The following is a 23,927-nucleotide window of genomic DNA, read 5'->3' as shown; positions in this document are numbered from 1 at the left end:
CAATTCCCGTGACCGGTGAGCCCGTGACCTTCCCGTGATCGACAGGGTTTTCATGAATCCGTGACCCACCCAGGCACGTGGCAGCAACACTAGCCTCGTGCAAATGCAAGAATCCCGAACTTCAGCCACGTACTTTGTGGACACGGACTCCAGTTGCAGCTTAGCTCGGACATACGGAATGTGATCTGGCTGCCGCGCTAAAATCCGATGATGTACTCCGTAGTGCATCGGTACCTTTCCTAGTGGGGGTAGAAATGTTACTTCAGGTACTATTTAGTATTGAGCAAAACTATAATATGTCGGAGGACACATTTCTCGGGGAAACCACACCAGGTTGATAGAGCTCGTTAAACATTGAAGAATTGGTTTCAAATTCAAGTCTTCGGCTTGGGATCATATCGATAAACACCTTCAACATAATGTACGCGTTCATGCTTCAACAAAAATCCCGGGATCAAACGATAACGAATCCAGTCCGATCCAATCATTTAAAAATGCACGCTAGCTGAAGTGTCTATTAAAACATACGCTAATGAAGCCAAGGAATTAAAACCAAAACCAAAACCAAAACCAAACCAAGCCTTGGACGGTTAGTGTGGTTTACGGGGAAATGAAAAATTGAAAACCCGAAAAAAAAAAGAAATTCTGATTTCCAACCAAGGCACCGGCAGTCAACTTTAAAATAACCTTATCTGAAAAATACCGCCAAATGACACTAATGCTCCATTTCTGGATGCCTCTTAGCCTTAGCATGTCTTTTGGTACGAGGCTGGTGGCTGAGAGACTAAAAGGACTAGTACGTGTGCCACTGATGACGTCTGTGGGGCTTGCCGGGGGGGGGTTTTGTCCACGATGTCTGTGAGGTTATCTTTTAACTTGCACACCACTTTCACTGTTTCCTAGCAGTAATTTTGAAGTTTTGGGGTTTTTGTTCTTCCGGGATCTTGTTGGATTTATAACTCTCAATTCAGCCCATAGCTGACCTTTCATGGCTGTGAAGAAAAGCAGGATCTCGATATATACGGCAAAGCAAATCTTGAAAAGAATGGAGCAAACCAGTTTACAGGGAGCTGAACGAATTCCAAAGAGAAAGAATCGCACGCCTCGAGGGGGAAAAAAAACAAAAGAAAGGAAAATAAAATGGGAGAAGCAAGAATCAGAATAATGCACAAGGTAACATTTCAGGCAAAGTAACCTGATGAGGCGGTGAATGTACGTTAAAAGTGGAAAGGCAGAGAGACCGAGGTCACAGTACTCCTGCAAGTAGCAAGATCATCGTCACAGAAATAATAAGCAACAGCAAAAGACAAAAACCCCCCGTAGATCATAAGAAGAATCATCCATTTTGGGAGAGAATGGTCTGCTCCACAGGAAAAAAAAAGAGAAAAAAAAAACGACGAGAAAATCTTAGCACACGCAGGAGAACATGAAAAACACTGATGCAAGAAAATACCCCGCCACCGAACCATTTCTTTAGGCCACAAATCCTGGCTGCAAGCAACCAGAAGGAAACTCGCGAAGAAAGAACGCGTTCCAGCGCTTTCCCTTTGGGAGGATCATTCCCTGCGAGAGCCGAAAACGCTCTATTACAAAAAATGAAAAGAACAGGAAGGGAGATCAAAGTCGGAAAGCCACTCTTGAACTGGATGCATTATAGCCGCAGAGGTTGGTATCATTGGAGAAAGACTTGGAAAGGGAGGGGACCGAATCCGGGACGACATGAATCACAGGCAATGGGATATCGTGATTAAAAATGACAAGACAAACAAGCAAAACAAATCAAAGAGGAGAGGGAGATGAGAGAACAGGAGATGCAGTTTCCGTTTCACAATGTCGGGAGGTAGTCGATTAAAGGATTATTGGGGGTAACTGTTCGTTGAAGTCTCTGGGGAGCCGTAGCGAAGTCATCAGCCGACCGATCCTGGGGATCCAAGGTATATCAAGATGGTGAAGTCCAATAGGGGGAGGAATGATTGTTGATCCCGGCAAGGATGGCGACGGGTTGTTGAGGGTTGTTGATGTCTTTTTTACTCACGTGGCTGGTAAACGTGACCGTTGGGGTACGGGGAGTGCGGGTAGTTGGGAGGATAACCCATCTGTCCGTTGCTCTGATAGACCAAACCGCCACCAGGACCGCCATACTGACCAGGGACCTGGCTGTCCGCGGGTTGGTACCCGATGGGAGGAAGCTGGGGGCGAACACCACCACCATAGGCGGAGGGTTGTGCGGCCTGGGGATCGGAAGGACCACCGGGGGCGTCGACATGGCTAGCCTGGGCAGCCTGGGCAGCAGCACGCTCACGTTCTTCGGCAGCCTTGCGCTGACCATCTTCCTCCTTCTTGCGAGCCTTCCATTCCTTGCGGATTTCTTTGAACTCTAATACATGTAGGTCAGTATGGTGTTTTATGAAATCACAAATAAAAGAAAATTAAAAAATGAAAAACCAGAAAAAGAAAAGAAAAGAAGGAAAGGCAAATTGGAATGCACAAGGTGAAAAGGATGGTCCGTGACATAGATCAAGAATCTGGCGGGGCGGGAAGGGATAGTGATGCAAGCTAACCGCCGCCGTCGACCACGCTACTTGGGCCCCGCGAGATCTAGTGTAACGCACTAGCGCGGAATTGCCGGCGCTAGCCCAATCCAGCGATTTGCGACAACCACTTCAGCTTTGCAAGAGGGGGGAAAAAACACGCGGATAGTTGTTTTTCAACGACGCAATTGAGACTCACCTTCTGGCGTACGTTTCGCACCATGCGATTGCATCGTCACGTGGGCGTTCAAGTGATTCAAAGTACCGTATGCTTTTTCACAACCATTCCAACCACACTTGTACATGCGCTCAATTTCCTCGTAGCGGCGACGAGGGCGTTTGTGCTGCTGAGCACCGGGAATTGGGACAAACGAGTAGACCTGGAGATACAAGACACATTAGCGACCGGATCAAGGGAGACCCAACAAAATCAAAATTTGCCAAGCAAATCCACTTCTATTGCTTATTGAGCGACGAAAGGCAGGCGCTGTTTTTGACGATCCCTGGGAGGGCGACTGGAACCTGAGGACCAAGTCGAAAGCCCAGAGGCGTCCAAGACAACGGTGAAAGGAGCCTTTCTTTCCCTCCTCCGGACCAGGGATCGTCATAAACATACCTGGCCACGACTCAAGCCCGCGGTTGCAGGAGCAGGGGAGGCAGAACCAACCGTTGTAGCAGGAGAAGCATATGGGCCTGGCAAGCCATGTGAGTGGCCACCGTAAGTGTGCGGCCACTCCGGACGCGCATACATCTGGTGTGGAGGTGGGGGGTGGCCTTGGTACTGCATATCGTGTCCCTGAGGTTGATAAGGGGAGTAGGGAGGAGGGTAGGTGGGGCTGTTGGCAGGAAGGGAGGGATCTAGAGGTAGGGCCGCGTCAGACTTCAGGTTGGGGCTGCGCGGGATTGGCATTGGGGATATGGGCAAGGACGGACTTGATGCTTGAGCCATACTTGGAACACCACCGGGTTGGGAGTTAGGGGTGTAAGACTGAGGACGAGGGAGATAGTCCTGGTAGGCGGGTGAACGTGTGGGTGGGGGGTTCAAGCCGTAGTCGGATTGAGGTGTATTGGAGGCCGGAATGTTCGGGGGTCGCACGTCCGGTTGAGGCGTGTACTGAGGTGGGCGCACCTCGGGTTGCGGAGTGTGATTGTGAGAGTAGTGAGCACTGGCAGCAGCCGAAGTCTGGTCTGCGAGTGGGAGAGAAAAAAAGAGTTCAGAATTTGTGTGTTTTCTTTTTTGAATTTGGTGCGCGCGGTGTTTTAGGCCGGTTGCTGGAGAGCTGGAAGGTGCGAACCTGACTGTGCGTACTCGGAGGCAGGCCGATTGTCCATAAGATCGTAGTGGTTTGAAGATGAGAATTGACTTTTTCTTGAGTATTCTCAAACGGATTCACTCTAATTCGCGTAGCCACGAGTCAGCGAGGGGTTGAGAGAGCCAAAAAAAGAAAAAAAGGATCTCGGGGAAATTGACTTGATCGGTGCAAAGCAAGGGGAGAGAGGCCAACGATGGCTAGTAGTTTCAAGATGGACCAAGTGGCTGAAGAAGAAAAAGAGTGAACTTACTGTTGATTTCCCGGGGGAGGCGAAGGAGGAAATGCAGATCGATGGGTGGAGATTAAAGGAAGAAAAGGGCGGATCGACGCGTTCTTGTCAAAGCGCGTTCAAGCGATACCCCCGATGCTTAAATCTTAGTTCGGTTTTTTTTTTTTAGGATGCCTTGCAGGTGGCGGTAAGCACGAGGCACCGGGACGGAAAAATGTAGACGGGAGATGAAGCTGATATCTGAAAAGAAAAAGAAGGAAGTTTTTGGGCCAACGAAGCAGCTAAAAGGCCGACGTCGATTCGGTGCAGGTGAATGTCCTCGTGGGATCCGAGGATGCTGTGGATCCACGGGTGGAGTGTAATTTTAGTGGATTAAATACCTGGCATTTCCCCAAAATTACACCAATTTACTGCCTTTCCCCCCCCCCCCCCAGTTGATCATTCTAATTGAACCTCACGTATGTTTTTATTTTTTGGAATTTGGAATTTGGAGATAAACTTGAAATGATAAAAAGCATGTTCTGTCTGAGAGAAGCTACACTATAGAATTCAATTCCCTTGTTAAATGTTAATGGAATGGGAATTCCCAAATCTCCTGGTCCGGACCTTTCCCTTTTTTCATTCAATGCTCCGACTGGACTGGGCCCCCTTTCCCCTCACAACTCCCGGCTAAGTGTTCCATTTAACAGTCCGTGTGATAATGCTTTTTTTGGTGGTTTTATTTCCCACCGATTTATGGATTTGATATGCTTGAGATATATGTTTTTTTTGCATTTCTTTTATCCTTATTTTATCCTTTTTTATCTCTTAGATTAGAGAGAGAAGAGGGAAATAAAATTAAAGAGAGAAAAAGTTTTACCCTAAACCCCCCCCCCAAGAAACCCCCTATGAGAAAAGAAAGAAAAGAAAATTGAAAAAGAAAAAGAAAAAGGGAAAAAAAAAGCGGATCCTCTTCCAGCGGACGTAAACATGACGAAATCCGAATACAACCTCCTTTTCTCCTGTCTTTCTTTTTTTGCAACACACAATCTGCAATGGATGGGGAGAACGTTAAGAATCGTGATATACAATGAAGTGGTGATAAAGGTTAGCCTCCCATCAGACTAGTCTACCCGCAACTCGGGTGCGTCTTAAGACGGTGAACCTAGCGTCTCCTGCCCGTGGGTACCAACCAAGATCGTGTCACGGTATGAGGGGTTTGGACCAGGGGGGACCAAAATAACCATACAGTATTGTCCCTACTTCCCTAACCCAAAGATAGAGGGAAAGGAAAACAAGAGGGGAAAAAAAAAAAAGAGAAAAAAGAGGGGCATGGGTAGTAACTTGGGAATGGCGTGCCCGAGGAACCTCAGAATCTCTTCAAAAAAAATATTGATATTTAGAAAAAAAAAAAAAAAGAAAAAAAAAAAATTACCTCTCAAGAGTTCAGAACTGGAATTGGTTTAGTGGAGTGGAGGTGGACTAAACCAGGTTCGGGTCTAGCGTACGGGGGAAGCAGAAGCGATGGAACTCGGGAAGACCAGGGCTAGTGTTTAGCGTCGTTAACGTGTTAGCGTGGTTGAAGGTGTGGGGCAGCTGCTACCTTGGGTTTAGCGGCAAAGTTTGCTGGCAAAGGTGAAAGCCGAAGCGGTTGAAGCCGGTTCTTGCGCTGTTACGAACTTGTATTTGATATCGCATTTTGATGCTTATCCACTTGCCAAATCATTTCCCATGTAATCTGATTTCCCACTTGAACGGAAGAACCTCGGTAAAGTAAAGAGGAGTAAAGCTTCCAAGAAACCAAGAATCCAAAAATGAAGAAATGAAGAAATGAAGAAATCGAATATATTAAAAGGGGGCATATCTGCATCACATAGGGTGCTTATTTGTCTTCTATTTTTTTCTTTTTTCTTTTTTTTTTTTTTTTAATTTTCCAGTTCTTACTGTACTTTCTTCTTTTATCCTTTTTTTTTTCCGTTACCCCTTTCTGATAAGTGGTCAGATGTCTATTTGACTCTTCAGCGTCAATGGAAGAAATTAGTAGTAAAATAGGAAAATGAGAATTGGGGGCCGCTTTCCACTCGGCTCTCGCGTAACCGTGGTGTATCAACAATACCTCAGGAACGCGTTAGCGCTTCCCTAAATGAGAGAACAAAAATAAAAAATAAAAATAAAAACACCAATCCCCACCGTCCGTGATCGGAGGCTATATCTCCCTGACACCTACATACATATGTAACATTTGAACATTTCGACAATGATTTTCATTATTATTCCATCTTATGTACATTTCTCCTCTGGACATATAAACCTATAATTCTGCTTCTTGTCACGGGGAAACCCGAACTCCCCCTTTTCCTTGCATGGTTCCACTACAATGTTTCCGAAAATTCAAGTTGATACTGGCATCTTTTCCAAGGCTGTTTTTTATTATATATATAGTAGATATTACCCAAATTCCCATGGTAACCCCTGATGTTATAATCATAAAGAGTTGAATGCAAATCAGGTTAATTTAGTTCATTTTTAGTTCATTTATACTACCAAACCCAAAATCCCCAAAGGGTAAAAAGGGGGCGGTTTAGTACCATGGAACGAGCCCCGATCTTGTGCACCTTTTGGCAATTGGTCAGTAATTGGTCATTCCGCTTAGCGGGTCCCGGCTTTACTCCAGATTGCCATTGATTGTCATTGATTGCCATTGAGCTGGCGAGCGGAGTATCGGCGGCTCTCCGGGCGCCCTTGAAGTTTCCTGTGACCTATGAGAATCCCTGGAAAGTGGGGTTTTTTCCTCTTTTCCTGACAATCTTTTTACCTGCTCCGTAAACCCTTACCTTTTTGATCGCGTACTCTCAAAAGACAGGGAAGACAACGAAGCGGGAAAAAAAAATTCACCTTTCCAAATCAACTACCAATTGCTGCTCTCACACAGTGATGCAAGGCTCCCCCTCTCGGAAATCACTGTTCATGTTTCGCCGTAGGTGGGCTCGATCTTGACCCCGCGCAAGTGGAAACCCTGTTGGCTTAGTTCACTGCCGGTGAGAAATAAAGCCATGGGATACGGAAGATAAGTACATACATACTGCATCACTCTAGTTCACCTAAAAAAATTTATAATAAAAATTGATTTACATCGTACATACTATGTACATACACATATGCACACATGCATATGTAGTACCTTTTCTCTCTCATCGATTTTCCACAAAACGGAACAGCTTCCCCTCCCTTTTTACCCTCTTTTACTCTGTATTTCGTGTGATAAGAAATGTACCCTCGGCAATCTATAGTCGTCTCGGCCCCCAGTGGGCCCTGCGCGGAGAGCTCCGCAAGAGGCCAAACAATTAAGACGGAAATTCCCCCCCCCCAAAAAGTCGAAAAACAAGGGCAACCAGACCAAGCTTGGTACGGGATATCCGGAGACCAAGGCCGGGATGATCGATATCAAATGCATATGGCGCGTCAGTCATTGGACGCCGCAACCGCAGGGCTCCAGTACGCGGGATACGGAAGGTCATGCTGGACCTCTGTAACCTCGGACGATCTCTCCAAATGTGGACTCCAGTGGTCCCCAGTTTTCATGTCCAGCGAGAGAGCTTGGCATGGGTGTTGAGATGTCGGCTTTTTGTTTCCCGCGGATATGGAGTACCTTCAGCTCTCTGTGCCTCTTTTTATCAGCCTCGTATATAACGGCAACCGCTATGAGGCGCTTTTCGCGGCTGTGACATCTGGATATATAGTGATTGATGATCCTGGGACATGTTATCGAATTGATAGCACTGAGTACCTTCATGCTCTAATTTATAGGAAATGTATACGTGACATTGAACCCGGGTGATTGATTCAAGTTCTCATCATCTCCGAACGTGTGCACGTGTGCACGTGTTCACAGTTCACATCGATAGACTGGTCGAGCCCACGGCTCAATTCCGGAGGAGCTATGGACTCGAGACGATCCCACCGTTCCCCCCAAAAAAGCCGCGAAAAGAAATGAAGGGAACAAGTTAGAGCTGTCGGTGGAGTATATACTGGGTCTCCTCGGGTACCTTCGTCCAGCCCTTTTTTTTTTTTTTTTTTTTTTTTCGCCTCCTTGCCGAGTGCTCCGTGCGTTTTTGGGGGGTTATTTGGTGTTGGCAACAAGAGAAAAAGGGAATAGGAAATAGGAAATAGGAAATATCCCTGTGGGATCCACCGCTGTCCACTTTGTGGCCCGTGAGTGTTGACTAGAGGCGGTACCTATGCCATACACAGTAAGTCTCACCCGTCCTTTCGGTAGATCGAATTAGGCCACTTCGGAGCAAGCGCAATCAGAGGAGAAATAAGGATAATCATAATCCCAGCTGATGATCCGGGTCAAAATCCAAATCATGAATCAGAAAATAATATCAATAAGAAGATATATTTTTTTTAAAAAAAATATATATGATTCATGTCCGGGTGACCTCTTTACCCCCTAATATTTCCAAACATTTGAATGATGTACATGTATTTTTGATTGGTTTCTCGCCTCCCTCGGTTAGAGATCAAGTCAACAGGGGCGAAAGGGAAAAAGAACCAGTCGAAAGGGGGTTAACCCAGTCCGGATAAATCTACGATTATTGTTCTTAACGTCCAATGATACTGTCAAAGTCAAAATGAAATCTTGGTTTAGGTGAAGAAATCATGATTTCCAAAGGTTTCAAATGTTTGAAATGTTCTCATGTTAGTAGACATAGACATCATAATTGCTGTATATTTACTCCGTACTTCTATGGCTCTCCACTGGAGCTTCTCTCAAGTCAATGTTAACATTTGAACACTGATCATTCCCAAAAGTATACCAAAATAATAAAATAATAAAATAATAAACAAGGCAACCTGTACTATTTCCGAATCTATATCGGAATCACCCGACCAACGTTACATTTTCCATGCATATTCTTCGCCTGCTCTGTACATTGTACATGCCCGGAAATTGAGCCATCCAGTCCGCATTACATGACAGGTTGTTAGCGTCCGGGAATTACGGCTTGACGCTCAGGCCAAACGCGGGATCTAGCCCGAAGGATTGTTAGTTTTATTAGTTCTATTGGTTTTATTAGTTTTTATTTTTATTTATTTTTACTTCTTTTCCTTTCAATGTTGGCCTTTTGCTTTTGAATTTTTGTTTTTCCCCCCCTTTTTCTGTCGCTTGTTTTTGCCTTGAAATAGTCACGGGAACAACTCCTCTTCCTGCGTGGAAAGTCCTGCGGAGTATAACTCCGTACTGGCCGTGACTTGCCGTATTCCAACACGTCAATGGCGCTTATGCAGTCGCGGCATATATGGGGTCTTGGTTTCTTGGTTTATCTGCACGGGGCTCTCTTGAGAGCTTAGTCTGCAGCCATTTTATGCCGAGAGAAAAAAAACTTTGGAACTTTGGGACACTTGCATGAGACATGCAGCCGGTCGGCAATGAACACTTTCTTTGGAGAGTTAGTCGAGGTACAGCGCACGCCTCAACGTTCAGGTTGACGATCCATGTGTTGGCATGGGAGTGAAGGTTCGTGTCCCTATATTTCCTTGCTCTTCCCCCCCCCCCCCCCCCCGCCGTTTTCATTGCGACCTTGGGGTATGCAATGAATCTTTGGTTCGGGAAAACTCCAAAGTATGGTTTTGTTCAAACTTCAATCGGTGGTTTCCCACGTTTTGACTTGAAAGAAAGAAAATCCACCATCGGGACCGGTCCGTATCAAATATATACAAACTCTATGGCACGCAGTGCTTAGCGTATCCTTATTTCTTTCATTCAAACGGTAGTCGATGCTGTGGAACCTACTAGGAAGACTAGCATCGCACAGCCTCCTTGTGGGCCATTTAAGCATAAATCTTGAGCGTTAGGTTACGAACTAGCATCGGGGGATTTTATACTGAACCACTAAGCCGTATAAGGCTCTCCAGGTCGCAGTTGACATGTCAATAATTATGCACTTGAAATCTTTTGAGTCAAATCCTTAGGGCTAAAGTAGATGTACATGGTCCTACAAAAAGGCAGTCTTGTCACTGTCATCACATTTAGCATATGTACATATGCACTTGGGGGGGCTGACTAGCGGGAACAGAAGCGCCGTCAACTTTCTCCCGTACAAGGTAATTTTTCTTCAAATGTTTGGAGCAGAGGTATTATCATCATTCAAGATACAGGACTACGGAGTCTACTTTCTTATCAGCTTGAGTTCATGTACTAGTACTTCCAACGTTCAAATGTTTGATTGTACCTTGACCTTGTACCTGTACCAGTTCCCTATTTAGGTATCTTGTTTTTCTTTCTTGTTGCCTCGGGCTTTCACGTTGAAGAAGGTGAAGCTCTTGAGAGCCTGTGCATTGAACCCCATTGACTATATCTTACAACCGTATCTATCATATATAATATTGGAGTAATGGGCGTCCAACATTAAATCTTGGAAGTAGTTGGCCCCATAGTGGATCCATTTGCCAACACCAGTTGACCCGAACCAACGCCCGTCTATACAAATCCCCTGCATCCCCAACCAAGGCAACGTTCCACCTGACCCTCACAATATGCAGAATATGTCATTTTAATATATCTTCTCGGTTCTGGGGCAAACCACCCCGACGGAGAAATATTTTCCGTGTGTTTTACAGAATTACCCCGGATCTCGAGTCAATTGCGGGGTTGGGCACTAGGGTTATGTAGATCTATATATTTGACACCTTTCAAATGGAGAATGAGAAGAAATAAAAGAAAACCAACAAACTTGAACATTGCAGTTTTCTTTCAAGTTGGAAGAAGCCCTGGAACAATCAATTGCAAGCACTGCCAAAGGGTTAAAATTCCAAAGTAAAATTTCAGCAAAATGCCTTCTCCAAAATCCATATTAGCCGCCATCTCCTTCGCCCCATGGGTCTCTGCGTCTGCCATACCACGGGCAGATAGGTTTCACTGGTCGTCCAAGAAAGCTCTGTAAGTTCAAAGGTTCAATTTGAATGAATTCTCACTTCAATGTTCCAACGTTACAAATACCTAATGCATGTCTAAAAGGCTTGCCTTTGGCGACTCCTACACATATGTCCAGGGAACACATGGACTTCAAAACTACAGCTTCATAGGCGATGCCTTTGATTTCTCATATGATCAAGAGACCCTCCTCTCAAACAAGATTGTTCAAAACCAAGTAAGTCAACGACTGAATAGAGAATAAAACAAGACCAAAATCTTGGAACCTTGGAACTTTCGAGACATTTTATAAGTATTGATCTAATCTACATACGTAGACAGGAACTGCAGAGGGAGGCCCTAACTGGGTCGAATATCTCACAGGTTGCGGCCAAAAGCCAGGCCTCACATCACCACGAACATGTGAAAAACAACTTTGGGATTTTGCCTTCGCTGGCGCAGACATCTCAACTGAATAGTAAGTGATCGTGTCAACCGACAAGAATTACCTGAGGAAATCACCAGTCCCAGATGCCCTATCCGAATGTTCCTCATTGTTCTTTGCCTGACATCTACCTATCTACTACACAGTACACCGCTGCACCACAATTATACGGTTCCGTTCGTAGATCAGATAAAGCAATATGCAACATATGGCCATAGCACTCTGTCCAAGTTCCTCACCACAAGTGAAACCCTAGTGGCAGTCTGGATCGGCATCAATGACGTTGGCGATAGCGCAAAATACGCTGTCGATTTCCCGACTTTCTACGCCAACTTGACGAATACACTTTTCAACTCTGTCGATACTCTATACGATCTGGGCTACAGATCATATCTCATTATGAATCTTCCACCCATGGATCGAGATCCGGATAACGTGGGTAGCAGTTATTCAACGCCAAATGTGACACAGGTGGCATGGTATAATGCTGCCTTGACGGAGAGGGCGGGGAAGTTTGGGGAAGAGAAGAAGGATGTCGAGATTCAAGTCTTCGATGCCCATGCAAGGCTGAGTTGGATTTTAGATCATCCCTCGGAATTTGGGATTGTGAATACGACGGATTATTGTGCTGGTTATGATCAGCCAGATATTGCGTGGAATTACAAGGCCTATGGGTGTCCGACGCCGCTGGACGAGTACTTTTGGTACAACACCGGGCATATGACGAGTCACACGCATCGGCTGTTGGCCTCGGAGTTGGAGAAGTGGCTGCAGAGTTAAGACGGTCCAAACATTTGAATGTCTGTTGTCACTTTCAATCCATTATATCTAGTGGGCTGCAAGGGCTTTTAACAATGATAAATAAGTCAATTATGGACATATGATTGTATACTCCCCAGAGGATAAAAGAAAAAACAGGTAGTAAGCCACCGAGACGGAACAAGAAACTTTTGCGAAGAATCGACATTTTATGGGCCTTCGAATCCCAGGTCTGCCTAGGATTGTCATAAATGAGGTCGTGTCGAAATCGACTCTCAATAAACCGGTAAAATCATGTAAGACTGTCTATGACATCGAAAAAAAAACGCCGTCCGTACCGAATTACGCGGGGAAGAAATAAAAATGAACAAAGGAAAGTCTACCGGTGACGAAAAAGAAGACAAGCAACGTTTACCAGCGACGGTTGCCACCAAGGGGAGCAGAGTTGCCCTGAGAAGCACCACCACCGCCGCCACCGCGACCACCACCCCAACCACCGCGGCCACGGCCACGGCCACCCCAGCGGCCACCACCGCCACCACCGCTGTAACGGACCATCTCGGCAAGACGAGGATCGATCTGCTGCTTGGCCTCAGTAAGGATAGTGACCAAGTCACGAGCCTGCTTAGAGTCTGAAGGAGAGAGGGAAAGATCGTTAGTCAAGAATAGGGTAGATTTCGATTGGAGAAAGACATACTGTCAGTGGTGAAGAAGGTAATGGCGGTACCCTTGGCACCGGCACGAGCGGTACGACCAATACGGTGGACATAGTCCTCCGAGTTGTTGGGGTAATCGTAGTTCAGGACGTGAGTGATGTCCTTCACATCTTTTTACAAAATGTTCGTTAGCAATCGGAGCATTAGTCGGGGAGGTAATAATAATAGCATGAGCCATAAGAGGGCCCTATTCTCAGTCGTGCAGGACTGGATGCATCACTGCTCTCTGGGAGGAATTTCTTTCAAGAAGATCCCGAAGGAAGGGAAGCGAGTCCATGGGAAGTGGCGATAAAGACCGCGGTCCTAGAGTAACCTTGGAGATAAATGCAGCCTTTCAAAAACAGTTCAAGAACAACAGTCGGGATGTAAAAACTCCAACTCGCTTGCGAGTTTCCGCAACAAAGGAGTCGGAGAAATCCTGTTAGACTCTGCTTTCTGTTATGCTGCACCGTGAGTCCAAGGTCCTCCTGGCATGATAACCATTTAAGATGACCTGACGTTCCACCTGGACGAGTCGTGTATACACCAACACGCTTCAAGAGAGGCTGAGCACCGCGCCACATGAATTATAAAACATTCAACACGGGTGAGTGTTCTCAAGGGCCCCATCAGGGGGGTATATATAGGGGAGGGAATAGGGAGGGGGAATGTAGTTTGATCATACCGATACCACGGGAAGCCACATCAGTGGCCACCATGATTGGGCTCTTGCCCTGCTTGAACTCGTTCAAGACCCAGTCACGCTCATTCTGCTGCTTGTCACCGTGGATAGCTAGAGAAAGATTAGCAAAATGAATCATCGCACCCGAATACTTGGGAGAAGCAGAAGAGGTAAAACATACAAAGCGCGGGCCATCCATCTTGGCGGAGGAAGCGGGTAATCTCGTCAGCAACGCGCTTGGTGCCAGTGAAGATGATAATCTTGTTGGTGCGGTCCTCCATAATCTTCTCCATGTGCTTAATCATGCGGTCGCGCTTCTCGAAGTCGGACACAACCTCAACGATCTGGTTGATACGGTGGTTGGCAGAGAGGTCGGTGGAACCGACGTTAACTTGAATGTAATCGCTCAAGAAGTCAGATGCCAGTTGACGAACATCCTTGGGCCAGGTAGCAGACCACATGCAAGTCTGACGGTCAGGGCGAATCTGGCCAATGATCTTGCGAATTTGAGGCTCGAAACCCATGTCCAGCATGCGATCAGCCTCGTCAAGAACAAGGTAAGTGACACGACGGAGGTTAGTCCGGCCAGCCTCCAGCATATCAATCAAACGACCAGGAGTGGCAATGCAAACCTCGACACCACGGGACAGGTCACGGATTTGGGGACCCTTGGGGACACCACCGTAGACACAGGTGTTGCGAATGCGAGAGGACTTTCCGAACTTGGTAATCTCGGTCTGAATCTGAACAGCAAGCTCACGGGTGGGAGCAAGGACAAGGACGATGGGACCATCGCCGGGGGAAAGGAGAGGCTGGGCGTTGATGTGGACAATAGCAGGAAGACAGTAGGACAAGGTCTTTCCGGAACCGGTCTCGGCAATACCGACGACATCACGACCGGAGAGGGCCATGGGCCAACCCTGGGACTGAATAGCAGTAGGGCGCTCAAAGCCTTGGGCCTTGACCTCGGACAGAACGTAGGCGGGGAAGTTGGCCTCGTCGAAGGTCTCAACCGGGCGAGGAACATTGCGGCCCTGGATAGCCATGTCGCTCTTCTTGCGGAACTCATCCACCTCGGCATCTGAGCGGGCAGTAACGTCGGGGTGCTCCTTGTAGAAAGACTTCTCGAACTTAGGCATGGAGTCAATGTCTAGTAGTGAATGCTTGTTAGTTTTCTGCGGTCGGGATATTCAATTGTCTCGCTGGTATATGGTTTGAAACTTACCCCAGTCTTGCTTCTTCAGGCCAGCACCAAGGTTGGACATGCGATCACCACCAGCACCGGCACCGCCGCCGAAACCGCCACCACGGCCACCGCCGCCGTAGCCACCGCCGTAGCCACCACCGCCGCCGGAGTAGCCATTTCCGTTAGAGTAGCCGTTGTCATAGCCACCACCACCGCCGCCACGGGAGCTGAAGTGAAAATGTTAGTGCGAGTGTTCATAGGTGTTCATAGTGTGTTTGGTGTAAAAATGGAAAATTGCAAGGATAAAAAGGTGGATGATAAACAACACATGAAGCCTAGCTATCGGCCTAATGTCGCCCAATAATAAGGGAGATGACGAAACAGAAATTACTGCTCCCTGTGCTCATCACGAAACAGGTATAATAGATCCACAGATATCTAGGTGAATGTAGGGGAATAGGATTGGAAGATATCCAAGGGAATCAATGTTTCTTTCAAAGAAGCATTAGTACATACCGGTAGGAATCACCACCACCACCGCCGCCGCCACCGCGCGAGTAACCACCACCGCCGTAAGACATGATGGATAATAGAAGAAGGTTTTTAGAACTTTCTAGGGTTGACCTTAATTGAAGAGTTCAAAGAAACCGAGAGGAGATGAGGAGAAAATAAAAAAAAGAAGGGGGAGACGAGTGGGAATAAGGCCTTAAAAGAACTGAGAAGGAACAGAAAAAAAAGTCGTCGCGCCAGGGGAGAAAAGCGGAAGGAGGCGACAAAAAAAAAAAAAGAAAGAAAACGTCCCAATTAGGTCTAGTGTATATTTTGATCACGTTACAGCACGTGATGAATCTAGATTGGTTCCGGACGTGCACCAGTTGGCGAACTATCACGAACAGGTTCTGGAATAGTATCCATGGATGGCTTTCACATGTGCAAGGTTTAAGATTTCAAGCTTAAATGATCTTGGAAAAGTTTAGATTATAGATGGACTTATTTCGGTTACGCAAGGGTTCCAAAGCTTCTCTGGAACAAACATGAATACTAGTAGACCCTGAATATGTTCAAAGTGAGATCAGATAAGAATAGGTGACAACTGACAAGTACATTGCCCAGGTGATTTTGTTTGTCTGTAGTATTATGTTTCGTTACTTAAAACTCACACCTTCTTATCACTCATTCCCATGTCCCAGAAGCTGATCTCTAATTCGGTCGCTCGGACAAATATTTTAATCAAAGCCTCCACCCGACTGGGCGATACCTGATGCATGTGCTCCTCCAATAGCGCTAATAACAATGAGAGAATCAATTCAGCAGTCTAACTTGCATTGAGAGATGGGCCTACAATCGGTGTTTTCTTACCTGATCCGAGCCGCACGGCTTCAGTGTAGTCCTCGGCAACATAGTTCTCGATCCATTTCCAGAATTGGTTTCCCTCACGGAGGGTCCCTTTCTCAGCATGTAGTCGCTGAGCAATAGCACCGTATCCAATCAAACAGGGAGCCAAAGCCATTTGAAGTGCAAGCCAATCTTCAGACTGGCCAATATCAAGGATGTACCGGCTGTACGCAGTGCAGGCTGAATATAATATACTTAGAAACTGCAAAGGGCTGGGAGATCACGGGGCTGGTATCTCTTACCAATAGTCTCCGGGTGGCTCTCCATCTCTTTTTTGGAAAGACCAAAAGAGGCACAGTAATCCAAATGCAAAGCCATTTCTCGTTGAATATGGAGGACAATCTGAGCAGACTAGATGCGAGAAATTAGCTTGAAATTACTCCGTATGAGATGGTTATTAAGAATACGTACTGCTGCTATTGAGTCCATGCTTTGCGATTTGTATGACGCCAATGCATTGCTGCGAGCGAATTGAACCTAAGTGAGCATGGTAAGACTGTTGCGGATACTATGATGGAATGTGAGGCTCTGAGTCGGGTTCTTACCAAATACAGGTAATCCTGCACAAGATATTCCTTAAATCGCTCAATGGGTAGCGTACCCTGGCCTATACCTTCAACAAACTCGTGATGAGTGAACTTCTTCCACACCTTCTGAACATCTGGACGATCCAAGGCATATTCAATGAATCGACCACTGTTTTTTTTTGGTCAGCAAAGCATTCGACATAGTACATTGCGTGTAGAGAGAGGAGGGTCACCAACGGTGCAAAAGGCATGGTATAAATGGAGTGGAAGTGATTGATTGGTCCACTCCCCTTCCCCAGATCAACACTCGTTCTGATGCCTGCCTCTACAAACCGCACGGCACTGCGCACGGCCCGTGACATATTCTTACCCATGGCCAAGTTGGCGGCGATCGCGGAGGCAAGAGAACAGCCAGTACCGTGTGTGTTTTTGGACACCAAGTACTCGGTGTCGAAAAGCGCTGTCTCGCCCGTTACGCCATCAAACAGAATGTCAACAACCGTGGCTGCATCATTGGGGTCCTGGGTCGTCTTGAGGTCCTTAGTGAGAGGAAGATGGCCGCCTTTCAACAAAACGGCCTTTGGGCCCATGCCACAGATTTTTTTGGCGAGTTCAATTAACCCAGCAAGATCAACAGGCTCAGCAGCTTCTACGCCGGAATCCTTCAGTAGTAGTTGGGCTTCTGGAATATTGGGGGTGAGGATGGTAGTGATCGGGAGAAGTTTGGTCCGGAGCACCTTCACGGCTTTCTCTGGGAGAAGCTGCGCTCCACTTGTAGACACCATGACCGGATCAAGAACTATGGCGGGGACTTGATGCGCTTGGAGTGTCTCGGCAATGACATCAATTGTTTCCGCGGACGAGAGCATGCCTATTGAAAGTAAGTAGAGAATCGGAAAATTTGTCGAGGGTGATAAATCAACAAACCAAGTTTCACTACATCGCAGCCGACATCCTCTAGGCCTGCATTGATCTGTTTTCTCACAAATTCCGATGGGACGACGAAGATATCCTGCACGCCGAGTGTGTTTTGAGCTGTCAACCCCGTCGTGGCTGTGAGAGCATAGCACCCATGGGCGGCCAGAACCCTTTGATCAGCTTCTAGGCCACTGGAACCGAATTAGTACACGTACAAGTGCCCTTTACACGCCAGTTCCAGGTGCATTGCCTTAGGAACAATCTGTAGGGCGGAATGAGCCAGGCAAATATTTGCCAGCTAATGGTACCAATGCATTGAAGGAAAGAAGACTCACGCGCCACCAGAGCTGTCAGATCCTGCAATAACCAGGACCCGCTTCACGGACATGATTACTGGAGCCAATGGGGCGATACTGCAGGGTTCGATGAAAAAGCCGTAGGTGAAGAGCGGGGATCACTGATCCGATGGTGGGAGGGTTGATAAGATAAGAGATTACGATTTTTATCTTCAATCGGGAGTTTCTGTGTATTTGCGGAGCAGCGGAGGTACACTTGCTGGTAGACACTTGGTTTGGTACGAAATAGAACATAGTATAACATTATGCAACTTAATCTCATCGTTAAGAAATCCCCCCGGGCCCAAAAAAGTACCAATAGTGGCTATTTACAAAGAATGAAAAAAAAAAAAAATTGAACGAAAGGAGGCAAGAAGGCAAGAAAATTCTCAAGTCAACGCCGCCGGGGCATCTATTGAATCATGAACTGGAACAGGGTATCCATTTCAACCCATTGCCGACCACACTTGCTTAGGTATTCGTCCACAACCTCCAAGACGGTTTCGAATCGAGTTCGGTTGAACTCGGCCATAGCAGAAACACTGTCCTTGGATTCGGCAGTCTCCTTACTGATAGCGTCCTGAGCCATGTCCAAATCCCATAAACTGGCAAAATACAGAAGCTGGTTGTACATCGCTTTCTCCGTGTACTCGTACGCCATGCGGCCTGAGCAGCCTTCGGCTTGGCCCTTTGGCCCCAGGCAGTGATGTCCATACACACTGATTTGCCGTGTGCGGTTCCCGCAGGCTGAATCATCACAAACCAGCCAACCATCGTAGTATCGATCGGTCTGTTCACGAATCTGAGATTCAACTTGCGCAACGATACTGATCACCGAAAAGGGCTTTTGGCAGGCTTGATTGGAGCAGACAATGCCGTTCGGCGTGCACATATGTGGAGAACCAACCAAGCCTTCGAACACCGACGGCTCTTTGCAGGATCGGCATGTCAGAGTCAGCCGCTCGGCATTGGCAAAGCGCACCGAGTCTGGGATCTGTGACTCCAGAGGGAAGATCTCTGCATTCTGCTGGTTGCTTGAACTGGAGGCGTTGATCTGATATTTACGAGTATCAAGCCCCAGGCATTCGGCGAGGCGTACAGCATCGGTTCCCGGGATCGGGGCACACAAACGCTCAATTGGAGGGAATATTTGCTTGAGAAGATAGAACTCGACATCAGGCTTGAGTTCCGAGGTGGGGTTCAACACATCCTGAGGACTGTACGATCGCTTGGCTGGTGCGAGAGAAGAAGTCTCCGCGTCACCACTTGTGACGATGTATGAGATAACGTCGTTTGGTCGAATAGTCTTGCCTCGGGCAATATCTCGGAGCGCAACTTGTGCCGGGGGCATTGTCTCCTTGTTTGGGTACTCGTCGGGCCGCTTGGAAAGTTTCTGTGGAGTATTAGTACCGAGGAGCTGAAAGGGCTCGAAGGACTTTCACGTACCGTATAAATGACATATTTCCTGGTCGGAATTTTAAAGGCTTTCATGTTCTCTGCAAGCTCGCGGAGATATTCGTGAATGTTGTTAAGAACCACTTCAGGATCTTCCCCAGAAAGAATCTCGTTCAGAAGCTTAGATGACACCTCCTTGGAGAGAGTACAGTATTCACGTCTCTTCATGTCTAAGCCCTTGACCTCAAGCTTCTCAACGTATTTGCCATCCACCTCTGTCATGTTGACAGCCGCGTACTTCTTCTTTGCATGCAACAGTAGTCGGCGGAATACATTGTCAATATCGATCTCCAATAACTTGTAGCGCTCATTGACCATTTTCTTGAATTCCTCACCGACCAGAAGCGCTTCGCTGATGGTGTCCATGTTGGTGTTAATCATGACGGAGTCAGTATCACCGTAGATGACTCGGAGCTGACTGCTTTCGGCCAATTCCTTGGTGCTTCGCAGAATCTCACGACCCTTGAAGGTAGTAAGCATTGCGAGGGGACGAGCATAGAATCGACTTTGTGTGTATCCCAAGCAACCGTACATGGAGTTGGCAGTCAGTTTGAAGGCAAGTTGTTTTGTGTCCCAAAGGGCGAGCTGCTCAGGGGTTGCGCGCTTGTCTTTCATCAATTTCTTTACCTCACGTCGACGACCGACCAAAGTTGCAATCAGCTTGGGCAAAATACCCTGTTCTTGATCCGAAGACGGCACTTCGGGAACACTCTCTTCGTTTTCATTTTCCGCCTATAAGGGGTTAGAAGGTAGTTCATAGTTTCGAGACTTCCGGATGGGTACGTACCGAAGCAGTTCGATCCACCGTGGTGAAACAAATATTATACTCCTGAATGATTGAAGGGTACAAGCTGTTGAAGTCCATCACCAGAATAAATCGGTCATAGAGACCCTTCTCGGGTTCGAAAACGAGACCACCCTTGAACTTGTCTTTCTTTTTCTTGTCACCGACATTATCCTCATCATCACCCATTATCTCTTCGGCCCTTTGTAAGCGGGACGAATACTTGTCAGGGCAAATGTACTTGCTTCGGTGGAATTCGTGAAGCAAAATATACTCGTTTCTCTCCGCACGAGTACCACTCAGGGTACGTGCCCACGAGTTACCGGCAATGTTTGTTAGGACCTTGGTGAGAGGCAGCATCTGGAGACGCAGAACCAGGGCCGCCATGAAATAGGTATCGGTATCGCAGTGATTGATGAAATTCATCAACCCCCCCTTGCTCGAGGCCCAGGTTTTCAAAGCTTCTTCGACATCCAGGTCTTGGCGATCATTGCCCTCACCAAGATAAAGCTGACACATTTCAGTCAAGCTCCAGGACTGACATTTCGTCATCAAAGACTAAAAGTTGAATTAGCATTTATATCAAGAGAATCTTAAGTTCACGCAGACTCACCTTGCCCATATCGTTGCCAAGGTCACACATTAGTCGACCAGCAATGAGTTGCCTCTCAGCAAAGAACCCACTATTCTTGTTGTAGTTCTTTGGCCACTCTCCACGCCTGAGTCGGCCAACTCTATGCCACCCCGGGGTTTTCTTTTCTCGCAGACGGTTGAGGAGGATGCTTAAATCAACGTCTTGCAACTGGTGGCCCATGATGACATCAGGGTCCATCCTCTCAAACATGGCCAGAAACTTGCTCAAAAGAAACTGTTCGCTTTTTTCAAGCATGATGCTACCTCGCTGCATTCGGCATTCGGCCTCAAAGTGCATGGGATATGATTGACCGGGTGGGCGCATAACTGTGAACGTTTTACAAGGAAGTCTTTCTGGTGGTGTAGTATCCGTGAGAGAGACATCCTCATATACTCGGGCACTGATCGCCAGAATCTCTTTTTTGTTTTCCTTAGTATTAAGTTGAGTTCGGAAGGAAAGAGCCATGAGGGTCAAGGGCGGCATCTCCATGTTCTCCATTTCTGAAACAGGTGTAACGAGTGCTGGTTTGGCTACCTGGCATTCAAACTTGCACCATGAGGCATTATTCACAGCAGAGAAGTCGGCCTCGTCAATCTTGAGCCAACAAGGACCCATGATGTTCTTCCATAAGACGAACTGCTCAAAGAGAGATGTGTTTGTGCCGAAAACATGAGAGAACGTTTCGCCCTTGACTTCCATCGGAAGCGCTGGTTTGTCGTATGGGTAAAGTAGCTTCAGATAGTCTGCCTCCTTCGGGACGCCACGCATCTCAAATGCGTATTTCCGACTGCAAGGCTTCATCTTGTGCATTCCAACCTTCAGTCGGGACATCATCTGGTCCACTTCTTCATAGACATTCTCCATTCCAACCTCCTCCTCCGTTTCTTTTCCTTGTTTGAATCGGTTTTCACGGGGAAGAAAGTAGAGTTTCCGAAGGATGTTGTCAATTTTGACGAAAGCACTGGTGTACGAGTCACTTTGTTTGTTCTTCACCTTTCCAAACAAGCACAGACTGCCATTAATTTCAGTGTAGTCTAGCCAAAAAAATAGAAGGCTACCGTCCTCTTCAACGACATCCTGGGCACGCAACTTCCCCAAAGAACGCATTTCCGGAGCTGGGCTGCTTAGGACATTCAACTTGTTTCTCACGTCATTCCAAGAGGCATCCAGCAGCTCTGGCATGGGTTTGGTAGGCGAAGAGCCGGCAGGTGTGGTGGGCTCCTCCTTTTTGATCTTTGGAACAGGACGACTTCCTGTGATATTCACATTTTCGGTCTTGATGCTAGCGGATACTGTGGCTTCCGCGATGTCCATCATATCGATATCCTCCTCGTCGGATATTTCTTTCTTGACCGGTACAACAACCTTGCGTTCCACAGCCTTGCTAATTGGAGAGGAGGGCATCGGGTCACCCATGAAGACATCATCGTCTTCAACTGCAGGAATTGGGTCGTCATCGAGATCGTCGTCAGAATGAAATGCGGGTTGAGTGTTCTTCGGAGGAGAGCTTGGAACTTCATTTTCGTCTCCTGCTGCATTGTTCGCACGGGCCCTTCTCTCAAACCTGGGCGGGGAGAGAACTCGAACTTTTCGTCTGGCCTCGGATTTGACAATGTTTCTTGTAGGGGGACGCTTAGAGACGTTCGTGTTCACTTCTCCAAGAAGATCATCCATGAAGCTATCGTCTTCAGCCGTCGCAACCGGCTAGGTAAAAAGTCAGTATCACCGTTATAGCGAGAGGCTGTTGAGGGGGGGTCGGGGAGAAATCACCTTGGGCTTGGCTGCAGTAGCCGTCGCAGCATTGCCACTATTGAAGTATTTGGAGATACCATTGTTCATCTTCTCTTTGCGCCCCTTTTCCTCCTCACGTTTCCGTTTGGCGGCCTTGCCACGCGCGGGTAATCCATCACTGTCATCGCTGTCGTATTCAGGTGCTTGTTCATTCCAGACTTCCCGACCGTCGTCTGCATAACCGGCACCATTATCGTCAACAACGAAATCATCCTCGTCAAGTCGCCCACGAATAATTTTCTTATAACCGTCATCATCGACCTCTTCATAGATATCGCCTTGCTCCTCAACTTCGTATGTAGAAAGACGCTTTTTTCCGGAGGCTCGCAGGGCCCTTAGCTCGGCGAGCCTGTCACGAGCAGATGGCATGATGGTCGAATATTATGGACGGTTGTCCATACACCGGTGGGGACACAAAATGACAATGGGTTGCGGGGAAGGAGAGAAGAGAGGTCGCGAACTGAATCCAGGGCGCGACTCGACGCGGCGTGGGCCTCGCGTGGACGCGTTAAAGTGGTTTAGGTAAGTCGTAAGGCATTAAGGCATCAAGGCATCAAGGCATCAAGGCATCAAGGCATTAGTAAAGAACCCTAACTTCTCCCAATTGACATCAACCTCAATCTGGTCACTAAGCTATACTTTATTTCTCAATCTTTTCCTCGTAGCTGACTATTATTCCCTTCAATTTACCGCATAGGCTATATAAAGCCCACAAGAAAGGACTGGGAAGTGTGGTTGATTGTTAGAGTATCCTCATATGATAACAGCGGATCCATTTTGTTGCACTTATTAGTAGCACCTTGGTAGGTACTACTTGTACTACTACTACTAGTACTTATCCTCCTGGAACCCTATCTTGACACAACTGCCGTAGTAAAACAACAGATGGCTTCTCCCTAGTTAGGTTTTCCTCGGTGTTTGGAATTATATTAAGTCTCTTGTCTTCCCACCATCCCCTCCCCATAGTCTCTTTACTATCTCTCTTACCCAGACAAGTTCTGCCTACTTTGATCTTCCGTTTTCTGTCTCCCTAATTTGGCATCCTTTTCTTTCTACTAATGTTACATCTAATTCCCCAATATGGAATTTCGAGCTCAAGGTACAGTCCCCCCCTCCCCCCTAAAAGAAGAAGGCCCAGGAAAATCATCCGCCTTGGTATCTACTCAGTTATGTGATAGCCGGAAAATCAGCGGGACCTCTCAAGGGGCATTTGACACATGTAGTAATCACCAAAGACCAAGCTCAGTATAAATCGTATTCAATCTAGGCTGCGGAGCCTGAAAATAAATTAGGCGAAAAGGCGACCCAATCCATCCCTATCGAGCCTACCAAAAAGCTCACAGAAGGTAAGAA

At 47.0% G+C, this 23,927-nt stretch overlaps 5 protein-coding genes across 5 annotated transcripts; 1 reads left to right on the top strand and 4 right to left on the bottom strand.

The window, feature by feature from the left end:
* Positions 1 to 2,027: 2,027 nt before the first annotated feature.
* N7466_001690 (putative C2H2 transcription factor (Con7)) lies at positions 2,028 to 3,863 on the bottom strand (the record flags this gene model as incomplete). Its single annotated transcript, XM_057161088.1, has 4 exons — positions 2,028 to 2,377; positions 2,731 to 2,911; positions 3,148 to 3,719; positions 3,827 to 3,863. 4 exons carry the CDS (start codon positions 3,861 to 3,863, stop codon positions 2,028 to 2,030), a joined length of 1,140 nt encoding a protein of 379 aa, XP_057024373.1.
* Positions 3,864 to 10,888: 7,025 nt separating this feature from the next.
* N7466_001689 (SGNH/GDSL hydrolase family protein) lies at positions 10,889 to 12,193 on the top strand (the record flags this gene model as incomplete). The annotated part of the gene is made up of 4 exons (XM_057161087.1): positions 10,889 to 10,995; positions 11,074 to 11,206; positions 11,307 to 11,352; positions 11,448 to 12,193. The coding sequence occupies 4 exons, from the start codon at positions 10,889 to 10,891 to the stop codon at positions 12,191 to 12,193; spliced, it is 1,032 nt and encodes a 343-aa protein (XP_057024372.1).
* A 390-nt stretch (positions 12,194 to 12,583) lies between these two features.
* Positions 12,584 to 15,316, bottom strand: N7466_001688 (DEAD-box ATP-dependent RNA helicase DBP2; the record flags this gene model as incomplete). The annotated part of the gene is made up of 6 exons (XM_057161086.1): positions 12,584 to 12,804; positions 12,870 to 12,998; positions 13,553 to 13,660; positions 13,731 to 14,699; positions 14,775 to 14,962; positions 15,252 to 15,316. The coding sequence occupies 6 exons, from the start codon at positions 15,314 to 15,316 to the stop codon at positions 12,584 to 12,586; spliced, it is 1,680 nt and encodes a 559-aa protein (XP_057024371.1).
* Positions 15,317 to 15,891: 575 nt separating this feature from the next.
* N7466_001687 (uncharacterized protein) lies at positions 15,892 to 17,963 on the bottom strand (the record flags this gene model as incomplete). The annotated part of the gene is made up of 8 exons (XM_057161085.1): positions 15,892 to 16,019; positions 16,095 to 16,310; positions 16,373 to 16,481; positions 16,542 to 16,607; positions 16,676 to 16,826; positions 16,895 to 17,528; positions 17,585 to 17,766; positions 17,911 to 17,963. The coding sequence occupies 8 exons, from the start codon at positions 17,961 to 17,963 to the stop codon at positions 15,892 to 15,894; spliced, it is 1,539 nt and encodes a 512-aa protein (XP_057024370.1).
* A 359-nt stretch (positions 17,964 to 18,322) lies between these two features.
* Positions 18,323 to 22,943, bottom strand: N7466_001686 (DNA-directed DNA polymerase alpha catalytic subunit POL1; the record flags this gene model as incomplete). Its single annotated transcript, XM_057161084.1, has 5 exons — positions 18,323 to 19,303; positions 19,357 to 20,097; positions 20,153 to 20,707; positions 20,763 to 22,487; positions 22,554 to 22,943. The coding sequence occupies 5 exons, from the start codon at positions 22,941 to 22,943 to the stop codon at positions 18,323 to 18,325; spliced, it is 4,392 nt and encodes a 1,463-aa protein (XP_057024369.1).
* Between the last annotated feature and the right edge of the window lie 984 nt (positions 22,944 to 23,927).

Source organism: Penicillium verhagenii, assembly GCF_028828195.1.
Source record: "Penicillium verhagenii strain IBT 33310 chromosome Unknown utg000003l_segment0_segment0, whole genome shotgun sequence".
NCBI classification, from domain to species: Eukaryota; Fungi; Ascomycota; class Eurotiomycetes; order Eurotiales; family Aspergillaceae; genus Penicillium; species Penicillium verhagenii.
The sequence above is the reverse complement of the archived record's forward strand: the minus strand, read 5'-3'. Positions and strand labels throughout refer to the sequence as shown.